The 18,759-nt window shown below is 42.7% G+C and overlaps 1 protein-coding gene across 1 annotated transcript in view; it reads left to right on the plus strand.

Moving 5' to 3' along the window:
* Positions 1-18,759, plus strand: part of cep72 (centrosomal protein 72) — a 157,182-nt gene that overhangs the window by 93,250 nt on the left and 45,173 nt on the right. Inside the window, exon 7 of the mRNA XM_068000553.1 lies at positions 5,753-5,807. Within this exon, the coding sequence (XP_067856654.1) occupies positions 5,753-5,807 (55 nt within the window). The remainder of the gene's footprint in view (positions 1-5,752; positions 5,808-18,759) is intronic.

An 18,759-nucleotide genomic window follows, 5' to 3' on the forward strand; every position in this document is an offset into this window, starting at 1 on the left:
GTATATGGGGCAAGATAAAGCAGAAAAAGAAAGCTTATGACTGTGACAGAAAACTAAATACTGCAGAAAACCAAGAGGAGTATAGAAAGTACCGGGATGATGTAAAAAAGGAAATAAGGAAAGCAAAGTGAGGGCATGAAAAAATATTAGCTAGTAAGATTAAAGAAAACCCAAAGATGTTTTATCAGTACATTAAGAACAAGAGGATAGCTAAGGAAAAGGTGGGACCGATCAGGGATGATGAGGGTAACTTGTGTGTAGAAGCAGAGGATGTGGGTAGGGTTTTAAATGAATATTTTGTCTCCGTATTCACAAAGGAGAGGGATGATCCGGACGTAGTAGTTAAAGAGGAGAGGTGTGAAATATTGGATAAGGTAAACATAACGAGAGAGGAAGCACTAGAGGGACTGGAATCCTTGAAAGTTGATAAGTCACCAGGTCCGGATGGATTGTTTCCTAGGCCATTGAAGGAAGCCAGGGAGGAAACAGCGGATGCTCTGAGGATTATTTTCCAATCCTCACTAGATAAAGGGGAGGTACCGGAGGACTGGAAGACTGCAAATGTAGTACCATTGTTTAAAAAGGATACAAGGGAAAGGCCGAACAATTATAGGCCGGTCAGTCTTACCTCGGTGGTGGGCAAACTATTAGAATCAATACTGAGAGATAGGATAAACTGTCACTTGGAAAGGCATGGTTTAATCAGGGATAGTCAGCATAGATTTGTTCAGGGAAGGTCATGCCTTACAAGTCTGATTGAATTCTTTGAGGAAGTGACAAGGAGGATTGATGAGGGTCGTGCAGTGGATGTTGTCTACATGGATTTTAGTAAGGCATTTGACAAGGTCCCACATGGCAGACTGGTCAGAAAAGTAAAAGTCCATGGGATACAGGGAAATGTGGCGAATTGGATCCAAAATTGGCTCAGTAACAGGAAACAAAGGGTAAAAGTCGATGAATGTCTTTGCGAATGAAAATCCATTTCCAGTTGTGTGCCACAGGGCTCAGTGTTGGGTCCCTTGCTGTTTGTGGTGTCTATTGATGATTTGGACTTGAATGTAGGGGGCATGATTGGCAAATTTGCAGACGACACAAAAATTGGCCATGTAGTTGTTAGTGAAGAGGATAGCTGTAGACTCCAAGAAGATATCAATGGGTTGGTGGAGTGGGCGGAAAAGTGTGAGGTGATGCACTTAGGGAGGGCAAACAGTAAAAGGGAACACGCGATAAACAGGAATATATTGAGAGGGGGAGAGGAAGTGAGAGACCTTGGAGTGCATATGCACAGGTCCCTGAAGGTGACAGTACAGATGGATAAGATTGTGAAGAAAGCATATGGAATGCTCTCCGTTATTAGCCGAGGTATAGAATACAAAAGCAGGGATGTAATGATAGAACTGTATACAACGCTGGTAAGGCCACAGCTGGAGTACTGTGCACAGCTCTGGTCACCACATTACCAGGAAGAACGTAATTGCTCTGGAGAGAGTGCAGAGAAGATTTACAAGAATGTTGCCAGGGCTTAAAAATTGCAGCTACGAGGAGAGTTTGGATAGGCTGGGGTTGTTTTCCTTGGAACAGAGGAGGCTGAGGGGAGACTTGATTGAGGTGTACAAAATTATGAGGGGCCCAGATAGAGTAGACAGGAAGTACCTGTTTCCTCTGGCAGAGAGTTCAAGAACGAGAGGACATAGATTTAAGCCGATTGGTGGAAAGATTAAAGGAGACATGAGGAAAAACAATTTTACCCAGAGGGTGGTGGGTGTATGGAATTAGCTGCCCGAATCGGTGGTAGAGGCAGGGACCCTCAACACTTTTTAAAAAGTACCTGGACCTGCACCAAAAGTGCTGTAACCTGCAGGGCTACGGACCGGGTTGCTGAGAGGTGGGATTAGAATGGGCACCTGGTTGTTCTTCGAGCCGGAGCGGACACGATGGGCTGAATGGCCCTCTTCTGTGCTGTATCTTTTCTATGGTTCTATGATCAGGAGTGGGATCCCTGGCTATTTTCTGCACCGCTCCTCCTTAAACCAGGCTAATTATATTGCTCTAACTGCTGTAGTTGCTGAGATAATCTAGCTCAGCACAGACCAGGGATCAAACTTTCAATGCTGTGTCAGGGTGCTGCCCAGGTAATGGCCAGCCAATAGAGTTTATATGACAACATCTAAAAATGTATTGCAATAGCCATAATCTTTTGCTAGTTAGGAAATAGTCTAAAAATTAATTGGACACCATAAAAACTAGACATCCTGATCACAAGATAGTTTCTGTTAACAAAAGGTTGCCTCATCAAACTTTTTTGTTAAAAAAAAATGTGATTTCTTAATCTCTCTGTTTTCTCACCAGGTTACACACTCACTGTGGTAAGGAGGGTGGTTGGCGTGCTCTGTTAGTGAAACTCCCTCCAGTTTCCCTCTCCCCTCTAAGGTGGAGCCTGACCTTTGCGCTGTGTTTTCTCATGACAATGTGGCTGATGTGGCCCAATGCAGCGAAACGGGGGAATCAAACCTCTGCCCAGCTGTTCTGCAGGCCTGCAAGTTGGTGCTCCAATCTGCTGCCTGTTGAAAGTATTTCTAAGTGAATGTTCGATCCATATTTTAGTCCTTTGATTTGCTTACATCCTGATTTGTGTACATAAACTGATTTGGAAGCTAGATCATTGATAAATAGGACACTGCAATCAATGTTAAATTTGGGGTTTTTAATAGAACCACAATCGCACTGAATTCCTGTAAGTCCCCCTTGAGGCCTCGAAGCTGTACCTTTAGGTAATCTGCCCTTGCAGGGGTGGGGGACCCATAGGATTAACAATTACCCTATTGATAATCTGCAATATGATACCACTCTCTTCAAAGTGGTTCTAATCACAGGTTTGAGCTCTTACAGGTTAATGTAATGAAAAATATTTAAAATTAAATGGCCAAAAAACAGAACAGAATTCAGCAGATGCTGTCTATATAATACAACAAATAAACCTGACGAGCAAAGCTTGCAAGAGTTTAATTTATCATTCCATGATGACTTCTGAAGTACTATAAAAGTCCTTCCTGCTCCAAACACCGAAACCCTTAAAATATGTGCAACAGCTGACTCCATTCTGACTGTAGAGGCTCACTATTGCTTCTGAGCCAGAAGGTTGTGGGTTCAAACCCCACTCCAAAGACACATAACCTAGGCTGACACTCCAGTGCAGTACTGAGGGAGTGTTGCATTGTTGGAGGTGCTGTCTTTCAGATGAGACGTTAAACCAAAGCCCCGTCTACACCTCGGGTGAATGTAAAAAGATCCCACGACATTATTTGGAAGAAGAGCAGGGGTGTTCTCCCTGGTGTCCTGGCCAATATTCATCCCTCAACCAACACCTAAAACAGATGATCTTTTCATTTATCCCATGGCTGTTTGTGGGACCTTGCTATGCGCAAATTGGCTGCCACGTTTCCTACATTACAACAGTGACTACACTCCAAAAGTACTTCAGTGGCTGTAAAGCACTTTGGGATGTCCTGAGGTCATGAAAGGCGTTATACAACAACAACAATAAATTGTATTTATATAGTGCCTTTAACGTTGCAAAACGTCCCAAGGCGATTCACAGGAGCAATTTTCAAACAAAATTTGACACCGAGCCACATATGGATTTATTAGAACAGGTGACCAAGAGCTTGGTCAAAGATGTAGGTTTTAAGGAACATCTTAAAGGAGGAGAGAGAGCCGGAGAGGTTTAGAGAGGAAGTTCCAGAGCTTAGGGCCTAGACAACTGAAGGCATGGCCGCCAATGGAGGAGTGAAGGGAATCAGGCCAGAATTGGAGGAATGCACAGTTCTTGGAGGGTTGTAGGGCTGGAGGAGGTTACAAAGATCATGGAGGGATTTGAACACAAGGATGAGAATCTTAAAATCTAGGTGTTGTTCGACTGGGAGCCACTGTAGATCAGCGAGCACAGGGGTGATGGATGAACGGGACTTTGTGCGAGTTAAGATACAGGCAGCAGCAGAGTTTTGGATGAGCTCAAGTTTACGGAGGGTGGAAGATGTTAGGCCGGCCAGGAGAACACTGGAATAGTCGAGTCTGAAGGTAACAAAAGCATGGATGAGAGTTTCAGCAGCAGATGGGCTGAGACAGGGGCAGAGATGAGCAATATTACTGACCTGGAAGAAGGCGGTCTTTATGATGGAGAGGATATGGGGTCGGAAGCTCAGCTTAGGGTCAAATAGGACGCTGAGGTTGCGAACGGTCTGGTTCAGCCTCCGACAATGGCCAGTGAGAGGGATGGAATCAGTAGCTAGGGAACGGAGTTTGTGGCGGGGACCGAAGACAGTGGCTTCCGTCTTCCCAATGTTTAATTGGAGGAGATTTCTGCTCATCCAATACTTCATGTTGGACAAGCAGCATGACAAAAGATGCATGTGGAGGGGTCAAGAGAGCAATGGTGAAGTAGAGCTGGGTGTCATCGGCGTACATGTGGAACTTGACATTGTGTTTTCAGATGATGTCACTGAGGTGCTTTATGTAGATGAGAAGTAGTAGGTGGGGGGGGGTGCAGGATAGATCCTTGGGGGACTCCAGAGGTAACGGTGCGGGAGCAGGAAGAGAAACCATTGCAGAAGATTCTCTCGCTATGACTGGATAGATAGGAAAGGAACCAGGTGAAGGCAGTCCCATCCAGTTGGACAACCGATAAATGTAAGCCTTTCTATTTTTTTCTTTTCCCTCACATTGAGCCTTATCCTGTCCTTGCTTCATATCTCTACACCCATTCTTTGAGCAGGAGTCGCTGCTACAGTTTTGTGATTGTGCAACCAGGCCAAGTTAGAATTGCAGCGTTCAAAGCAAGTTTGCACTTTCACTTCAGGGCATTTTACAAACGGTGTAAATTTTTTTTTACAGTTTGGACAGAGGAACTTTTCACCTTTTATGAGAGTATAGTATCAAGATTCAGTCACCATTATAAACGGCAGTATTTTATTCTGTTGTATTGTCATGGAGTCACGGAACTGCTATATCAAAACAAATTGAACTGGTCTTGCTGGTATTATAAAGTTTTTACAGTAGTTAAGAAAAACAGTCATATAGAGGTCAAATTCTTTCCCTCCTGTCCCCCATCCCCCATCCATACGATGACCAGCACTTCATCCTGTATGGTTATATAGATGACACTCTTCCACATTAGATTTGAAGGTTTACCACAAGATAACCGAATGCGCCATTGCCCCTGAATGCATCGTAAGTTGCTCCCCCAAACTTATAATTGTGGGTAGGTGTATGTGCAGATCTTAGCAGCAGATCCCTAAGCTGAGGATGACAAAATTATTTACTTTATAATGTTTTTTTTAAACTACATTTACTTTTTCCATTGAAATGTTTAACCATCTGCCAAATTGTTTTTTAAACTGTGTGTGCGTGTGTGTTTCACTCTATTTATCTGACATTGAAATATCATCTGTGGAATGCAACAAGTCAGGGGTGTGATGTTCGATTGTAATGTTAGATTATTATTCTACAGTCCTGCTAAATTGCAGAGTTGGGGAGACATTTGAGAGATTTTCTTGGACCCTTCCTCTGAAGATGAGTTTGGATTAGAGACTATAGGAGATCAAATGTATATGGCCCATCGAAAGGAACAGGCTCAGTGGACTGAAAGGCCTTTTTCTGATTTCATACTTTCTTTTAGTTTTCATTTACTGGCGTCCTTGTGACGTTATTGACTTATTTGTTAATCCTTTTTGGTTTGTTTCTTAATTTCACTTAGGTTATCGTGAATTCGCAAAAGAAAACTTCTGTAGAATTTCAAGCAGGTACCGAAGGTAATCCATTTTCTTCAACATATGATTAGCAAATGCTGTTAAACATTCCTGTGGATTTGGGGCTAGTGAAGCAAATGAGCTGAATTCTTCTGTCTTCTAAATTGTTAGCCCAAGAATTTGTTTCTAACTTCAGTGATGCTTCACAATTAACTTATCCTCAAACCCCTTTCCCCCACCCTCGCCTCCAAGAATTAAGTGTGTGGAGCTCATGGATTTCTTCCAACTCAAAGATTGAGGTCCTCCCTGCATTTGTTTCTGCCTTGACCTCCACTTCCTCTTCCCTGCTCCTCACCTGCTTCTCAATCTTCCACACACTCTAGCTTGAATCCAGTATTATTCTGGAGTTTTCCTCTCATCTTCTCTTCTCCTCCCATCCCACCCCCTCGTCTCTTCCACGAGACCTACTTCCTGCTCCCTCGGTCCTCTCCCCTATCAACTTCTGACCACTCAGCTGCCACTCCTGGTTCCCATACTTGCTGACATTGCTGTTGGTTCCCTTGGCTCAGGCACCATCCTTCTCCCTTTCAAAATTGCCATTATCACCCCCTTCCTCAAAAATAATACCTGCTACGGACTCATCCATCCTCTCCAAGTACCACCGCATCTCGAACTTCCTTTTCCTCTCTAAGGTCCCCAGATGTATCGTTGCCATCCAGCTCTACCCACCTCGCTCAAAACTCCCACTTTGAGCCCCTACAGCTTTGCTCACAGCACCGAAACTGCCCTGGCCAATGTCACGAATGATATCCTCTGTGATTGTGATACGTTATGTCTCCATGTCCTCCTGATCTTCTGCAGCATTAGATATGGTTGATTGAGCCATTCTCCTTCATCACCAATCCTCAATTATCCAGCTGTGTTGGACTTTCCACACTACGTTCCACCACTACTTGCCTGAACACGGCCACCATATCTCCTTTGGATACGGCTTCCCTTCTTGCTCCTGCATGGTCATCTCCAGAGTCAACAACAAATTGCATTTATATAGCGCCTTTAACGTAGTAAAACATCCCAAGGTGCTTCATAGCAGCATTAGCAGACAGAATTTGACACTGAGCCACATACGGGTTATTAGGACAGGTGGTCAAAGAGGTAGGTTTTAAGGAGCGACTTAAAGGAGGATAGAGAGGCAGAGAGGTTTAGGGAGGGAATTCCAGAGCTTGGGGCCTAGGCAGCTGAAGGCACGGCCACCATTGGTGGAGCGATGAAAATCGGGGATGCTCAAGAGGCCAGAATTGGAGGTGTGCAGAGATCTCGGAGGGTTGTAGGGCTCGAGGATGCTGCAGAGATAGGGAGGGGCGAGGCCATGGAGGGACTTGAACACAAGGATGAGAATATTAAAATCATGTTTATGTAATTCAATGAGGCGTTGCCTGACCAGGAGCCAGTGTAGGTCAGTGAGCACAGGGGTAAAGGGATCACCCATGGATCTGTCGTTACTCCCCTTCTCTTCATCATCTGCGCATTGCTCCTTGATGACATCATCCACAGGCATGGAGTCAGCTCCCACAAACATGCTGATGATGCCAGCTCTATCCCTCCACCATTGCCTGAACTTCATACCCTACATCCTGTCAATCATCAAAAACACTTGCTTTCACCTCAGCCCCATCATTTTTGTGATTTCTAGACTCGATTCCACCATTGTCCCCCCTTGCTGGTCTCCCATGCTCCACCTTCCATAAACTTCAGCTTGTCCAAAAGTCAGCTGCCTCTATCCTGCCCTGCATTATTTCCCATTCACTCATCACCCCCATGCTCGCAGACTTAGATTGGCATCTTGTCTCCCCCAACACTTTGAAGGTGAGGATTGTAAACTGATTTTCAAATCTCTCCTTGGCCTCAGCCCATCTTATCTCTGAAATCTCCTCCAGCTATGTATCTTCCTCCCACAACCTTCGGTTCTCCAAACCTGGTCTTCTGTGCATCTCACCCTCTTTTGCTCCAGCATTAATGCAAGAGCTTTCAGGTGCCTTAGCCCTGCTCTCTGGAAATCCTTCCCTCCTCAGCCTCTGCAATTCTCTCTCCATCTCTGAGAAATCAAAGACTCATCTTTTTGACCAAGTTTTCAGTCACATTTCTTAACCTTCCCTCCATGGCTCAACCCCCGTCATTTATCTGTTAATTTGGTCTCTTGCTTTTTGGAACATTTTCTACATTAAAGGTGCTCAGAAAATGGAAGCTGTAGTTATTTGCTACTTAAGGTGCTTTAAGTGATGATACAAGGTAACAGTTTGAGACACTGTCAGTTTGTATTATGTCTGCAGATGTGAGTCCATGAACCTAGAATGTTTTGTTAAAATCGCAATAAGATGGTTTATTGTGTTACAATTACATTGAACAGCACCAGGAAGTAAATATCGCATCTTAAACTTTTAATTTCCTTCCATTTAGTTAGATCTGAATGATAAAAAGACAAGAAACTGCAGTTCCAGAATATTGCTATATCGCTCCTTTTCTGGAATCAAACTAGTGTTTTTTCTGTAATTGTCTTAAATATCACATTGACTTGACTTTTTCCCCCCAAATAAATTACTATAGTATAACTTGCATATGTTAAACTTACACACAGTGAAATGTGTGATGTAATTAATTTCAATGGAATGTTATTCCCAGTGTAAAGAGAATACACCTCAGCAACTTATTGATGATATTTATTCAGCAGAGAGATGAAGCTGAATAATATGTGGGGGATAAAGTCACACGCACCCCTAATGCCTCTTCGATTTTATTTCATAGAATCAGAAACAAAAATCGATAATAGTTTTTTTTAAGTGTGAGAAAATAAAACGGTGGTAAAAATCAAGCAGAGAGTGAAGAAATGTGGCATTTGGCCCATGAAAATTATATTTCATGGATTGAGCAAAACGGGTCAAGATACAAACACGGGATAACATACATAGGAGTGCATTACAATGCAGTAATGTGGCGATAGATTTAGATAACGTAAATCATAGGAAATAAGTTAGGATCATTGAAAACTGAATGGAAAGAGGGGTAAATATCTTGGGACAGACTCCCAAATGTATATGTGAAATTAAAGTATACAGGTATTTAGAAATCACAGGAAGAAATTACAAATGTAACTAGCTGACTCAAAATATTGTGACCTGAGGTTTATTCGTGAGGAATTCGTACTTGGATGCAATATGTAGGTTAATACATAGGCAGAAGTGCTTTGCAGGTGATAATGCACTACAAGGTGTTCAAAATTTTGATGGGTTTTGATAGAAGAAATAAAGATAAACTATTTCTACTGGCAGGAGGGTCGGTAACCAGAGGACACAGAATTAAGATAATTGGCAAAAGAACCAGAGGTCAGACAAGGAGAAATCATTTTATGCAGTGAGTTGTTATGATCTGGAATGCACTGCCTGAAAGGTTCAAAAGGGAATTGGATATATACTTGAAAAGGAAAAATTTGCACGGCTATTGTAATAAATTGAATAGCCAGGTGGTAAAGGATAGAATACTAGAGCCTGATCTTCAGTTGCTTCCAAGCCTTTATTCACAGCGATCCACATTACCCACTCCACACCCTAGAGAAGCTCTCATATAAATGGATACAAGAGTCCCCAATTGATACGCACCACCTGAATACAATTAACACTAATTGATATAAATCATATGGATACAATTAACAGGGAAAAAGCAAGGGATTGGGTCTAATTGGATAGCTCTTTCAAAGTACCGGCACAGACATGACGGGCCGAATAGCCACCTTCTGTGCTGTATGAGTCTATAAGGTTCAGTGATGTTCTGAACAAAATGTGTTCTTGCCAGGTAACGCATTCATCCTGCGCTGTCCTAAAATCTGTGTGTTTAGAGTTTTCGAGGCTGGTCTCTTCCAGATTCGGTAATTTTTTTTTAGCTGGCAGCAGGTGTCATGGGGGTAGTGAGGGACAGCAGGCTGTTGCAGTGTTGATGGCATTATTTGAACGAAACGTGATTATACCACATGATGGCAACTGCAGTGTTATCTGGTTTTATCAAGTGCATCTCAACGCAGGATTAAGATAGCATGAGTACAACATAATGACATTTCAAGAGCACTGATCTTTCAGAATCTTAGAACAGTTCCATAAATTATTTCCGTATTAATCCATTTGTCAGATAGCTTTATTGATGGGCCTGAATGTGTGTGAAATTGTTTCTAAATATGGTGCTGCTATATCACTTTTGAGTCAACAGGTTACGGGTTCAAGCCCCACGATAGGACTTGAGTAAATATTCTATAGGCTAACACTTCAGTGCAGTACTGAGGGAGTGATACACTGTCGGAGGTGCCATCTTTTAGGTGAGACATTAAACCGAGGCCCAATCTGCCTATTCAGTACAGCAAGGTCCCATAAATAGCAATGTGATATTGGCCAACTAATCTGTTTTATTGATGTTGGTTGAGGGATAAATATTAGGTACTGAAGTGGATTGTCAGCATGGATTATGTGCTAAGTCTCTGGAGTGGGACTTGAACCCATGACCTTCTGACTCAGAGTGTTACCACTGAGCCAAGCCTGACACCTAGAAGAGCAAAGTGTTCTTCCAAATGTCCTGGCCAGCATAACTCCCTCAACTCACAGCACCAATTACAGATTTATATGGTCATTCTTTCATATGCTGTTGTGGGATTTTGCTGTGTGCAAATTGGCTGTTGTATTTGCCTGCAAAACAACGGTGATCACATATCAAAAGTAATTCATTGGCTGTAGCAATGCTTGGGACATGCTGAGGATGTAATAAGAGGCTGTATATAAAGACATTTTTTTTTCTTTACTTTCTTTATTGGCCACAGTTTGCAACAGAACTAATAAAGCTTTGCCAGTTTATTTATTTGATAGAAAAGGAATAGCACAGCACCATCTGCCATATCTCCAAGCAAGGACGATTTGGGTTTGAAGAGCGGGAATGTGTAAGTGCATGAGAATTTTTTAAAAAAATTTTGGTTGTTTGCCTAGTATGGCATTGAGCCATAGAGACCAGCAAGGTCACCGGATTCCTGGTCTGTGCTGATCTCAGCCGGGGCAGAAGTAGAAATGATGCAGTAGGCCTCAGCACCTCATGCGATAAGGGGTCAGCTCTGAAGCCCCAAGGCCTCCCCACCCCAACGAAGTTGGATAACCTGCTGATACTCACTTTTTAAAGGAAGCTCGTAAAGAAAGGTCACTTGGGCAAGATACTGGAGGAACTGTGGGCCAGTATTAATCCATGCCCTCTGGGAAAAAAAAGAAAAGAAAATGGGAGGTTCAAATCACAGAAACCGCCTGCGTTGATTTTGCTAATTTTTAAGATTTTTGATTGTGTGTGTATTGGTAGGGTTGGCAGCTGCACGTACTGTGATCAATTTGGTGGGACTGCGATGCCTGAAATTGATGCAGTGTTTGATGGGATTCACTAGAGCTGAAAGGCTAAGGTTAAATAGGACCGAGCTGTGTCTTGTTTGAAGGAAGGGAGGAACAGGTCAGCTTAGGCTAAGGCTGAGTGGTTTGGGACCTGGTTGCATGGTTGCGCCCTGAGACCAGGAAGATCCATATTGGGTTAGGATTAAATCTTCTGTGGAAATTCAAATTCATTGGACCCCTGCACAGTTCGAACTAGCGGATATATTTCCCTGGGTATTTGATTCCTTCCAAACTGCTGATTTAGATGCCATGCACTTTATTAGTACAGTTAGCTGCAAAGCTCATATTTCTGCTCCAAGTTGGTGATGTCAAATGTGAATAAAGTAAGCATACGTGGCTAGACAAATTAAGATGTGTGAAGTATAAGCATGTGAAGAGAATTTTAAAAAGGTTTTAAATAACAATTGCACAACCACAAAGAAGGGAACACAAAATAACTTCAGCACCTTATACATCTAGTGCCTCAGACGTCACCAAAGTCGCGGGTCAGACACTAAACGGAATTGGGAGAAGCTTAGGGAATGTGAAAAAAGGCATGATCGAGAGAAGCTTGGAAGCTGGCGGGGGGTGGGGGGGGGTAGAAAATTGGAGGGGTGTAGGGGGCTTCTGAAGTTGGGGAGGGAAAGGTGGTAAATTGGAAGGATTAAGAAAGGCTGTGATAATTAACAGCTCTACCATGTATGGTGGGTCAGAAAGAAGGGGGCAAGTGGGAGCAGTCCAGATTCAGAATTATGGAGGGTTTGATGGGATACAGGACAAAATGTTGCAGAGAAAGGTAAGGATTTGTAAACGAGGGTGAGAATTTTGAAGTCACTGTGTTCGGGGATAAGGAGCCGTTGGAGGTGAGCAAGGACTGGGTGATGGGTGAGCAGGACTTGGGCTAGAATAGGATTCCAGTTGATGGAGCCCTGGATTGAGAAGGCAGGTTGTTTCTATGAGTTCAGACAAAATGAAATGATCAGACTGTCGATTTCATAATTCTTATTCATTGCTTACTGACATTTGTACAATGACGGCAATGTGAATGTCTTCTCCCGATTTTGGGTAGAGCAGCCTAGCAAAGTAGGGAAGGAAGTCACCGTGTTACGTTGGCTAGGACTTCGCATAGAAAACAGCACCCTTCACATCCAGTTTCATTTGAAGTGTTGTATGCAAAAAATGTAAAAAACTGCGTCGAAGGTTGGAACATGGGATGCCCGCTCGTTCCAACAATCTCCTTGCACCCAGATCCCAAGTTTTGATTTGCTGCTGTGGGAAGACGCTGAGCAGAGACCACTCCAAGGGGAGGGAGGGAATCACCCGGGTGTGCGTGACCCCTTTCTCAAAGTCTGGATTCAGAGCGGTGGTACAGTATTCCGCAAGTGCAAGCTGATCCTTTCTTGCTGTGGCTATTCTCCATGGCCTTGCTCACGTGCAAGTGTTGATCTGTTTTAAAAGCTGTGGTTATTTCCGGGTTTTGTCTCCCTCTTTACCCCTGTGAACTATTTGAATCTCAGGATACTTAGTGTTATTGTCACATGGTATTGATTGGGCCACCTGGCACTTCTCCACAAACTTATTGGTCCTTATCCAATCACATTGTTAAAAATCATAATGGAGGGGAAATTCAATTTCTCTTAATATCGATTTTCATATCCACATAACCTTCAATTTGAGTATCATGGGTACACAGAAAGTCAGTCCTCTGATTAGATCAAAGGTCACGCTTGCATCATCCCACTTGCTGTTTGTGCACACATTAACACTTTGAAATAAAATGCAAGTAATTTAATTTATAACCTAGTGAATTGTTTGTTTATATAAATGGTTATTTTATGCTTCATACTTTTACAATAAAAATGACTTCTCATCGTTCCTTTCCGCACAAACGAGACCCCAGATACAATGCTAGCAATGCCCACGGGGAAGGTGGCCTTTTTACTGTTGCTAGTCTCAGTGTGGTCTAGTAAGTTTACATATCTGGATGAGTTACAATGTGTAGAAGGTCATGTACATCAGGTGGATACATATAGACAGTTCATGTCTATCTCCTCAACAGTACATAATGCCATCCTATGGTGCGATTGACCCCTTTTTATAGCCAGTATAGAAATTCATTTTTAACTGTTTTCGTTCTTCACCCCTTAATGTCTCTCCAAACCATAGACTCAGCAGGTAAGCAATCTGATTTCAAACCCTGACCCTCTAACTGGTTGTTCACACTTGGTCACACTTCCTTTGGTTTCAATCTCCCTGTGGGGAACCTTCCTGGCCTTCAACTCAGCATCTTCTGATGAACTAGCTATGATTGGGAGCTTGGTGTGTGTGGGAAATTGGAGGCACTAGCTCATGTTCCAGCATAGCATAGTGCACAGCATGTTAGTGTGCCAACATGCAGCTTCACTGTACTGTTTATCTCTCTCATTCTTTCTATCTGCTGTCTGCATCGATTGCAATCATACGGGTACTATAAGTGTGGGAACAGTAATATTTTTTGAAGAACCATGTCCATTCTTGGCCTGTGGGCATGAAAGTAAACTTGAATTTCAGCTGGTAGATCAAAGTGCTGGGCTGTTGACTGTTGGGTCGTGCTTCGTGCCCATAATTCCCCTAAATATAATTCCGGCATTACAACAGTGACTACACTTCAAAAGCGTTTCATTGGCTGTAAAGCGCTTTATGACGTGCTGAGGTTGTGAAAGGTGTTATATTAATGCAAGTCTTTTTTCTTTTGTCTTTTTTCTTTTCTTTGGTCTTTTTTCTTTTTTTCTTTCTTTCCTTTTCTTCCTTTTTTTTTTCTTCTCACCATGTTACAGATCTTGATGGTGCTCATCAGGGAAGCATAATGTAGAGATGAAGAACGTGTTCAATCATTTTTTTCTTTTTTAAAAGAACGACAAATATAAAACACAAAAACACACAAATCAGTATTTATTGTATTCATAGCAAGATCTGCAAAACAAACCAGAAGCAATATCTATGCTCATCACTAGGTACATCTTTCCATAATGCAGACAGGGAGAGGAAATGAGTTGGCATGGTTCACTCACCACTCCCATTTTCAGAACACCTTCGATAAGGTCCCACACAGGAGGTTGGTGAACAAAGTAGAGCACATGGAATTGGGGGTAATATACTGGCATGGATTGAGAATTGGTTAACAGACAGAAAACAGAGAGTAGGAATAAACGAGTCCTTTTCAGGTTGGCAGACTGTGACTAGTGGGGTACCATAGGGATCACAATCTATATCAATGATTTGGATGAGGAGACCAAAGGTAATATTTCCAAGTTTGCTGATGACACAAAACTAGGTGGGAATGTGAGTTGTGAGGAGGATGCAAAGTGGCTTCAAGGGAATATAGACAGGCTAAGTGAGAGGGCAAGAACATGGCAGATGGAATATAATGTGGAAAAATGTAAAGTTATCCACTTTGATAGGAAAAACAGAAATGCAGAGTATTTTTTAAATGGTGAGAGAATTGCGGTAAGAATGGAGAGCGTTCATGATTACATGTGGAGATTAAACTCCAAAGAAGAAGAATTCTGTACCTATGATAAGTGATTTACCTTTCCCCAGTGCTAATAGCCCTCGTGTATATATATAAAAAATCACCAATAAAAAGATGGGGTGGGGGGGAGGAAAGGAAAGAAAAGCACTTGATAGACACTCAGTGTAGTATTTTATAGCACTCACCGACAGGTACGGGAGTTTATAACCTTATGATTAAATTTAGAGAGGTTGGGTAATGCACACTGCTCTTGAAATTGCTTTATTTTGTGGTTATGTTGAAAAGTGGATAAACCCAGTGGCATACTAATGATGCTCATGATGAAGGCAAAGGTATTTGGGATTTATCACTTAATAGGCAGTGCTGTGCTCATCTCTACTTCAAAAATAAGCTGATATCTGTCACACTTTGAGGCAACTGTGTGAATTGACGGTGAACTCTTAATATGGTAGGTATAATTTTATTTTTTTTTGATTTTCAGGTAGGTCTGTATGAGTCATCAGTTAGCAGTCCAACAGTTTTACAATACATCGAGTTACATTGAAACTACAGCACAGAAACAGGCTTCGCTACTTTTAAGTGATTTGTGCATCTGTACCCCTAGATCCCTTTGCTCCACTATCCAGTTTAAACTCTTATTATCCAAGCAGTATGTGGTCTCCTTATTCTTCCTACCAAAATGCACCACCTCACACTCATCTATATTTAAATTCATTTGCCAATTACATGCTCATTCTGCAAGTTTATTAATGTCCTCTTGCATTTTGACGCATTCTTCCTTTGTATTAACTATAACCCCTCAATTTGGTGTCATCCGCAGATTTTGAAATTGTACTTCCGATTCCCGAATCCAAATCTTTAATATAAATTAATATAAACAGGGTATGGGACTAGTTGGATAGCACTTTCAAAGAGCCGGCACAGGCAAGATGGGCTGAATGGCCTCCTCCTGTGCTGTGCCATCCAATGATATATTAAAACTGGCTGGAGTAGCTGATTGTTATTTGGATTATGTGCTGTTTTATAATGACAGCAGCTTTATACCATGCAACACCTAATGTGTTATTCTACTCAGTTCTAGCTGTGTCCCTTTGGAGCCACAAAGTCAAATTGTAATGTAAACTGGTTCAGTTCGGTCAGAGTTTGGTTAGGGAAGTTTGTAGAATGAATGGCCTAGATATTAACCCACCCATGACGAGGGGGGGAGGGGGCGGTGGGGTGAAAAAGTGAAATGCGCAGAACGCAACCCCAACCCGCTGTGCCACGTGCCCATGCCCGCCACCATTTTTACGGCGGTGGATATCGGGGTGCCTGAGTGTCCCGCCATGATGGGGGGGGCACTTCATTAATGTATTTCACTCGGGCTCGCACGGTGCAATTGGGAGCCCGATTTGAAGTTAACTGCTGCTGCACGGGTTTCCCAGGGCACAGGAAACTCAGCAGTGAAATGGAGGTGGGAGCTGCAGGCTCCCCAGGGTAAGTGGCAGTTTCAGCACTCCCTGGGGGCCAGAAGGAGCAGGAGTGCTCCCCTTAGGCCCCTCAAGGAAGCCTTCGGCTTTCCCCCCAGCCCCAATCTGAAGTCATCCCCAGCCCCGATTGGCAGGAACCGTCCCCAATGGTCCCCGGCTGCGGCCTCCTGCTGCTGGTGTTCCCTCCCTGCCTGTCTGTTTGGCTGGCTGCCGGGTGGGAGACAGAACTACAAAACGTTAATGAGGTCCTGAAGTGCCTTTGGAAGTTTGATTACGTTAAAGGCGCCATATAATGCAAGTTGTTGTTGTTGCTGCTGCCGTTAAGTTGGGCAGGATCTCCGCGTCCCCGGCCGTGCCGGGTTTTTTGGCCTCCCCCGCACCCTCCCTCCTCCCCATGAATATCGGGGCCAATGTGTTTGCATTTTCAGGCTACAGGCTGCAAGTGCAGGTCAGAAACATTTTAATATATTAGGTCCCTGGTGGTGGTGGTCATGATAATGGATTGATTAATTTGGATTATGTGCTGTTTTGTACGGGCGGGAGTGTTATACCAAGTATTCCGCTGAGGTCAAAGTGTGTCCCTAAGGCCTCAGAGTTGGATTGTTGTTCTGTAAGCACAGCTAAAAAGTAACAGAGTTCAATTATTTGATCAAGGAATTCTGAGACTGAAATGAGTTTGTCATCTCCAGCCTGCAGCTCAAAAGGACTTAACTTATTTTCCATTGTGGCAGAATGAAATGCTTGGGTTATTGTTCTGTCTTTTTAAAAGTGTGATTTGAGATGACTGTGATGTGACGGTCAGCAGTACAGACCAGCAAAGTTTCAGATCCGATACCTGTGCTGAGTTCACCAATCCCTGCGTGGAGTACTGGAATGTCCCGTTGAAGTTGTGGGTGCTAGTGTTTTGTTGGGGTAGATCGGTAGCCTCGTTATGGTACTGGGCTAGCAACCCAGAGGTCGTTAGTTCAAATCCTACCACGGCAAGTTATGAAATTAAATTGAATCAATCTGTTCATTTGTGGGCTGACATCAGGAAAAATGATCATGCAAACAGCCAAATGGTTTTGAAAATCCAACTGGTCCCCTAATATCCTTCAGGGAAGGGACCTGGCACAGTCCAGCCTACATGTGAATCCAGTCCACTATGATGTGATTGACTCTTGATGCCCTCAGTGAAACTAGGGATGGGGAATAAATACTGCTTCTCTCGTGTTACCGACATTCCAAGATTTTAAAAAAGTATAGGAGAATTGCTTTGTAACCTACATTGATCATTAAGCTTTGACAAAATAGGGAGATTTTCTTTTAATTCATACAGTTCTGAAATAGCTAGACCTACAATGCCAGTGTCCTGATTTATCAAAATATAATATGAAGTTTGGAATTGAGTTCACTGGAACCGGGCCAAATTGATTAATTTGGAAATTAGTCAGGATACAGGGTTTTCTTCTAGGTGCTGATTTAAATTGCAAATGGTCGAGGCATTAACAGCTACTCAGAAACCAGCTTTTAGTATTGTGTGAAACAGTCCCTCCTATTGTGTCATCAGTCATGAATGATTTAAGTTCTCTGACTTCAGAGGCCTTGGAGTTGTTTGAAGCACTGGAGAATTCTCCCATAGTCTTTAGGTCTGGTAAGGAATCTGAATTCCATGGATGAACTGAGATCTGCATCATCCATTTACATCACATCTGGAAGGTCTGCTAAGAGATGAACCAAAACTTCTAATCCAAAAATCTTGCCACTTATCGGACTCTGTAAGGAATGCATTTTGAATCTTTATCGGCTAATTCCAATGCTATTGTTTAAGTATTCTGCTGATTTTGTATCTTGCTGTTTCACTTGGCTTCTGTGTGTTGATTAGCCTGTAAATAATCTGACCAAGCAGTTTTAGCATATGCACACATTGGTCTGTTGATATGACAATTTCCACCTTCAGGAGCGACAAGAGGATGTGTTGGCATCCCATGTAATCTCCAGTGAGTTATATATCACAATTAGGGGTTAGTTGTTAATCCATGGCCCTTAATAAGGGCACAGGTTTGGGAATATGGGACACTCTGCTTATGGGAAGTGCCTTTATGCCTTGAACAAACACAGAAGTGTTAGAGAAATGCTCAAACTGTAACAAGTCCTCGTTCAGATGTAACAATTATGCATAATGGCTCCGAAATCTACTGTGTTTATTGAGTTGTTTCACTAAGCTAAGCAGTGTGGGTAATGCTGCCTCCATTAATATAGAATTGACTCTTGGCGTTTTGAGGCAGTAGACGTAATGAGGATGGGACTCCAGAGCATTTGAGAACAGGACCAAGCCTGTCTTAGTGTTCTAAAAGGCCAAACTGCAGGGATAGAAGGAATACATTGCCAGAAACTAAATGACAAAGAAATTAAGAGGCAGAAGAACCAAACGGCAGCAGAGAAACTCCTTAACAAGAAATATGAAGAGGGCTCAAGGCCAGATTAACACCAAACAATAAGAAATAATGTTAAAACACATTTAAAGAATGATGTGGAGATGCCGGTGATGGACTGGGGTTGACAATTGTAAACAATTTTACAACACCAAGTTATAGTCCAGCAATTTTATTTTA

This window comes from Heptranchias perlo, chromosome 2 (assembly GCF_035084215.1).
Source record: "Heptranchias perlo isolate sHepPer1 chromosome 2, sHepPer1.hap1, whole genome shotgun sequence".
Lineage (NCBI taxonomy): Eukaryota > Metazoa > Chordata > Chondrichthyes > Hexanchiformes > Hexanchidae > Heptranchias > Heptranchias perlo.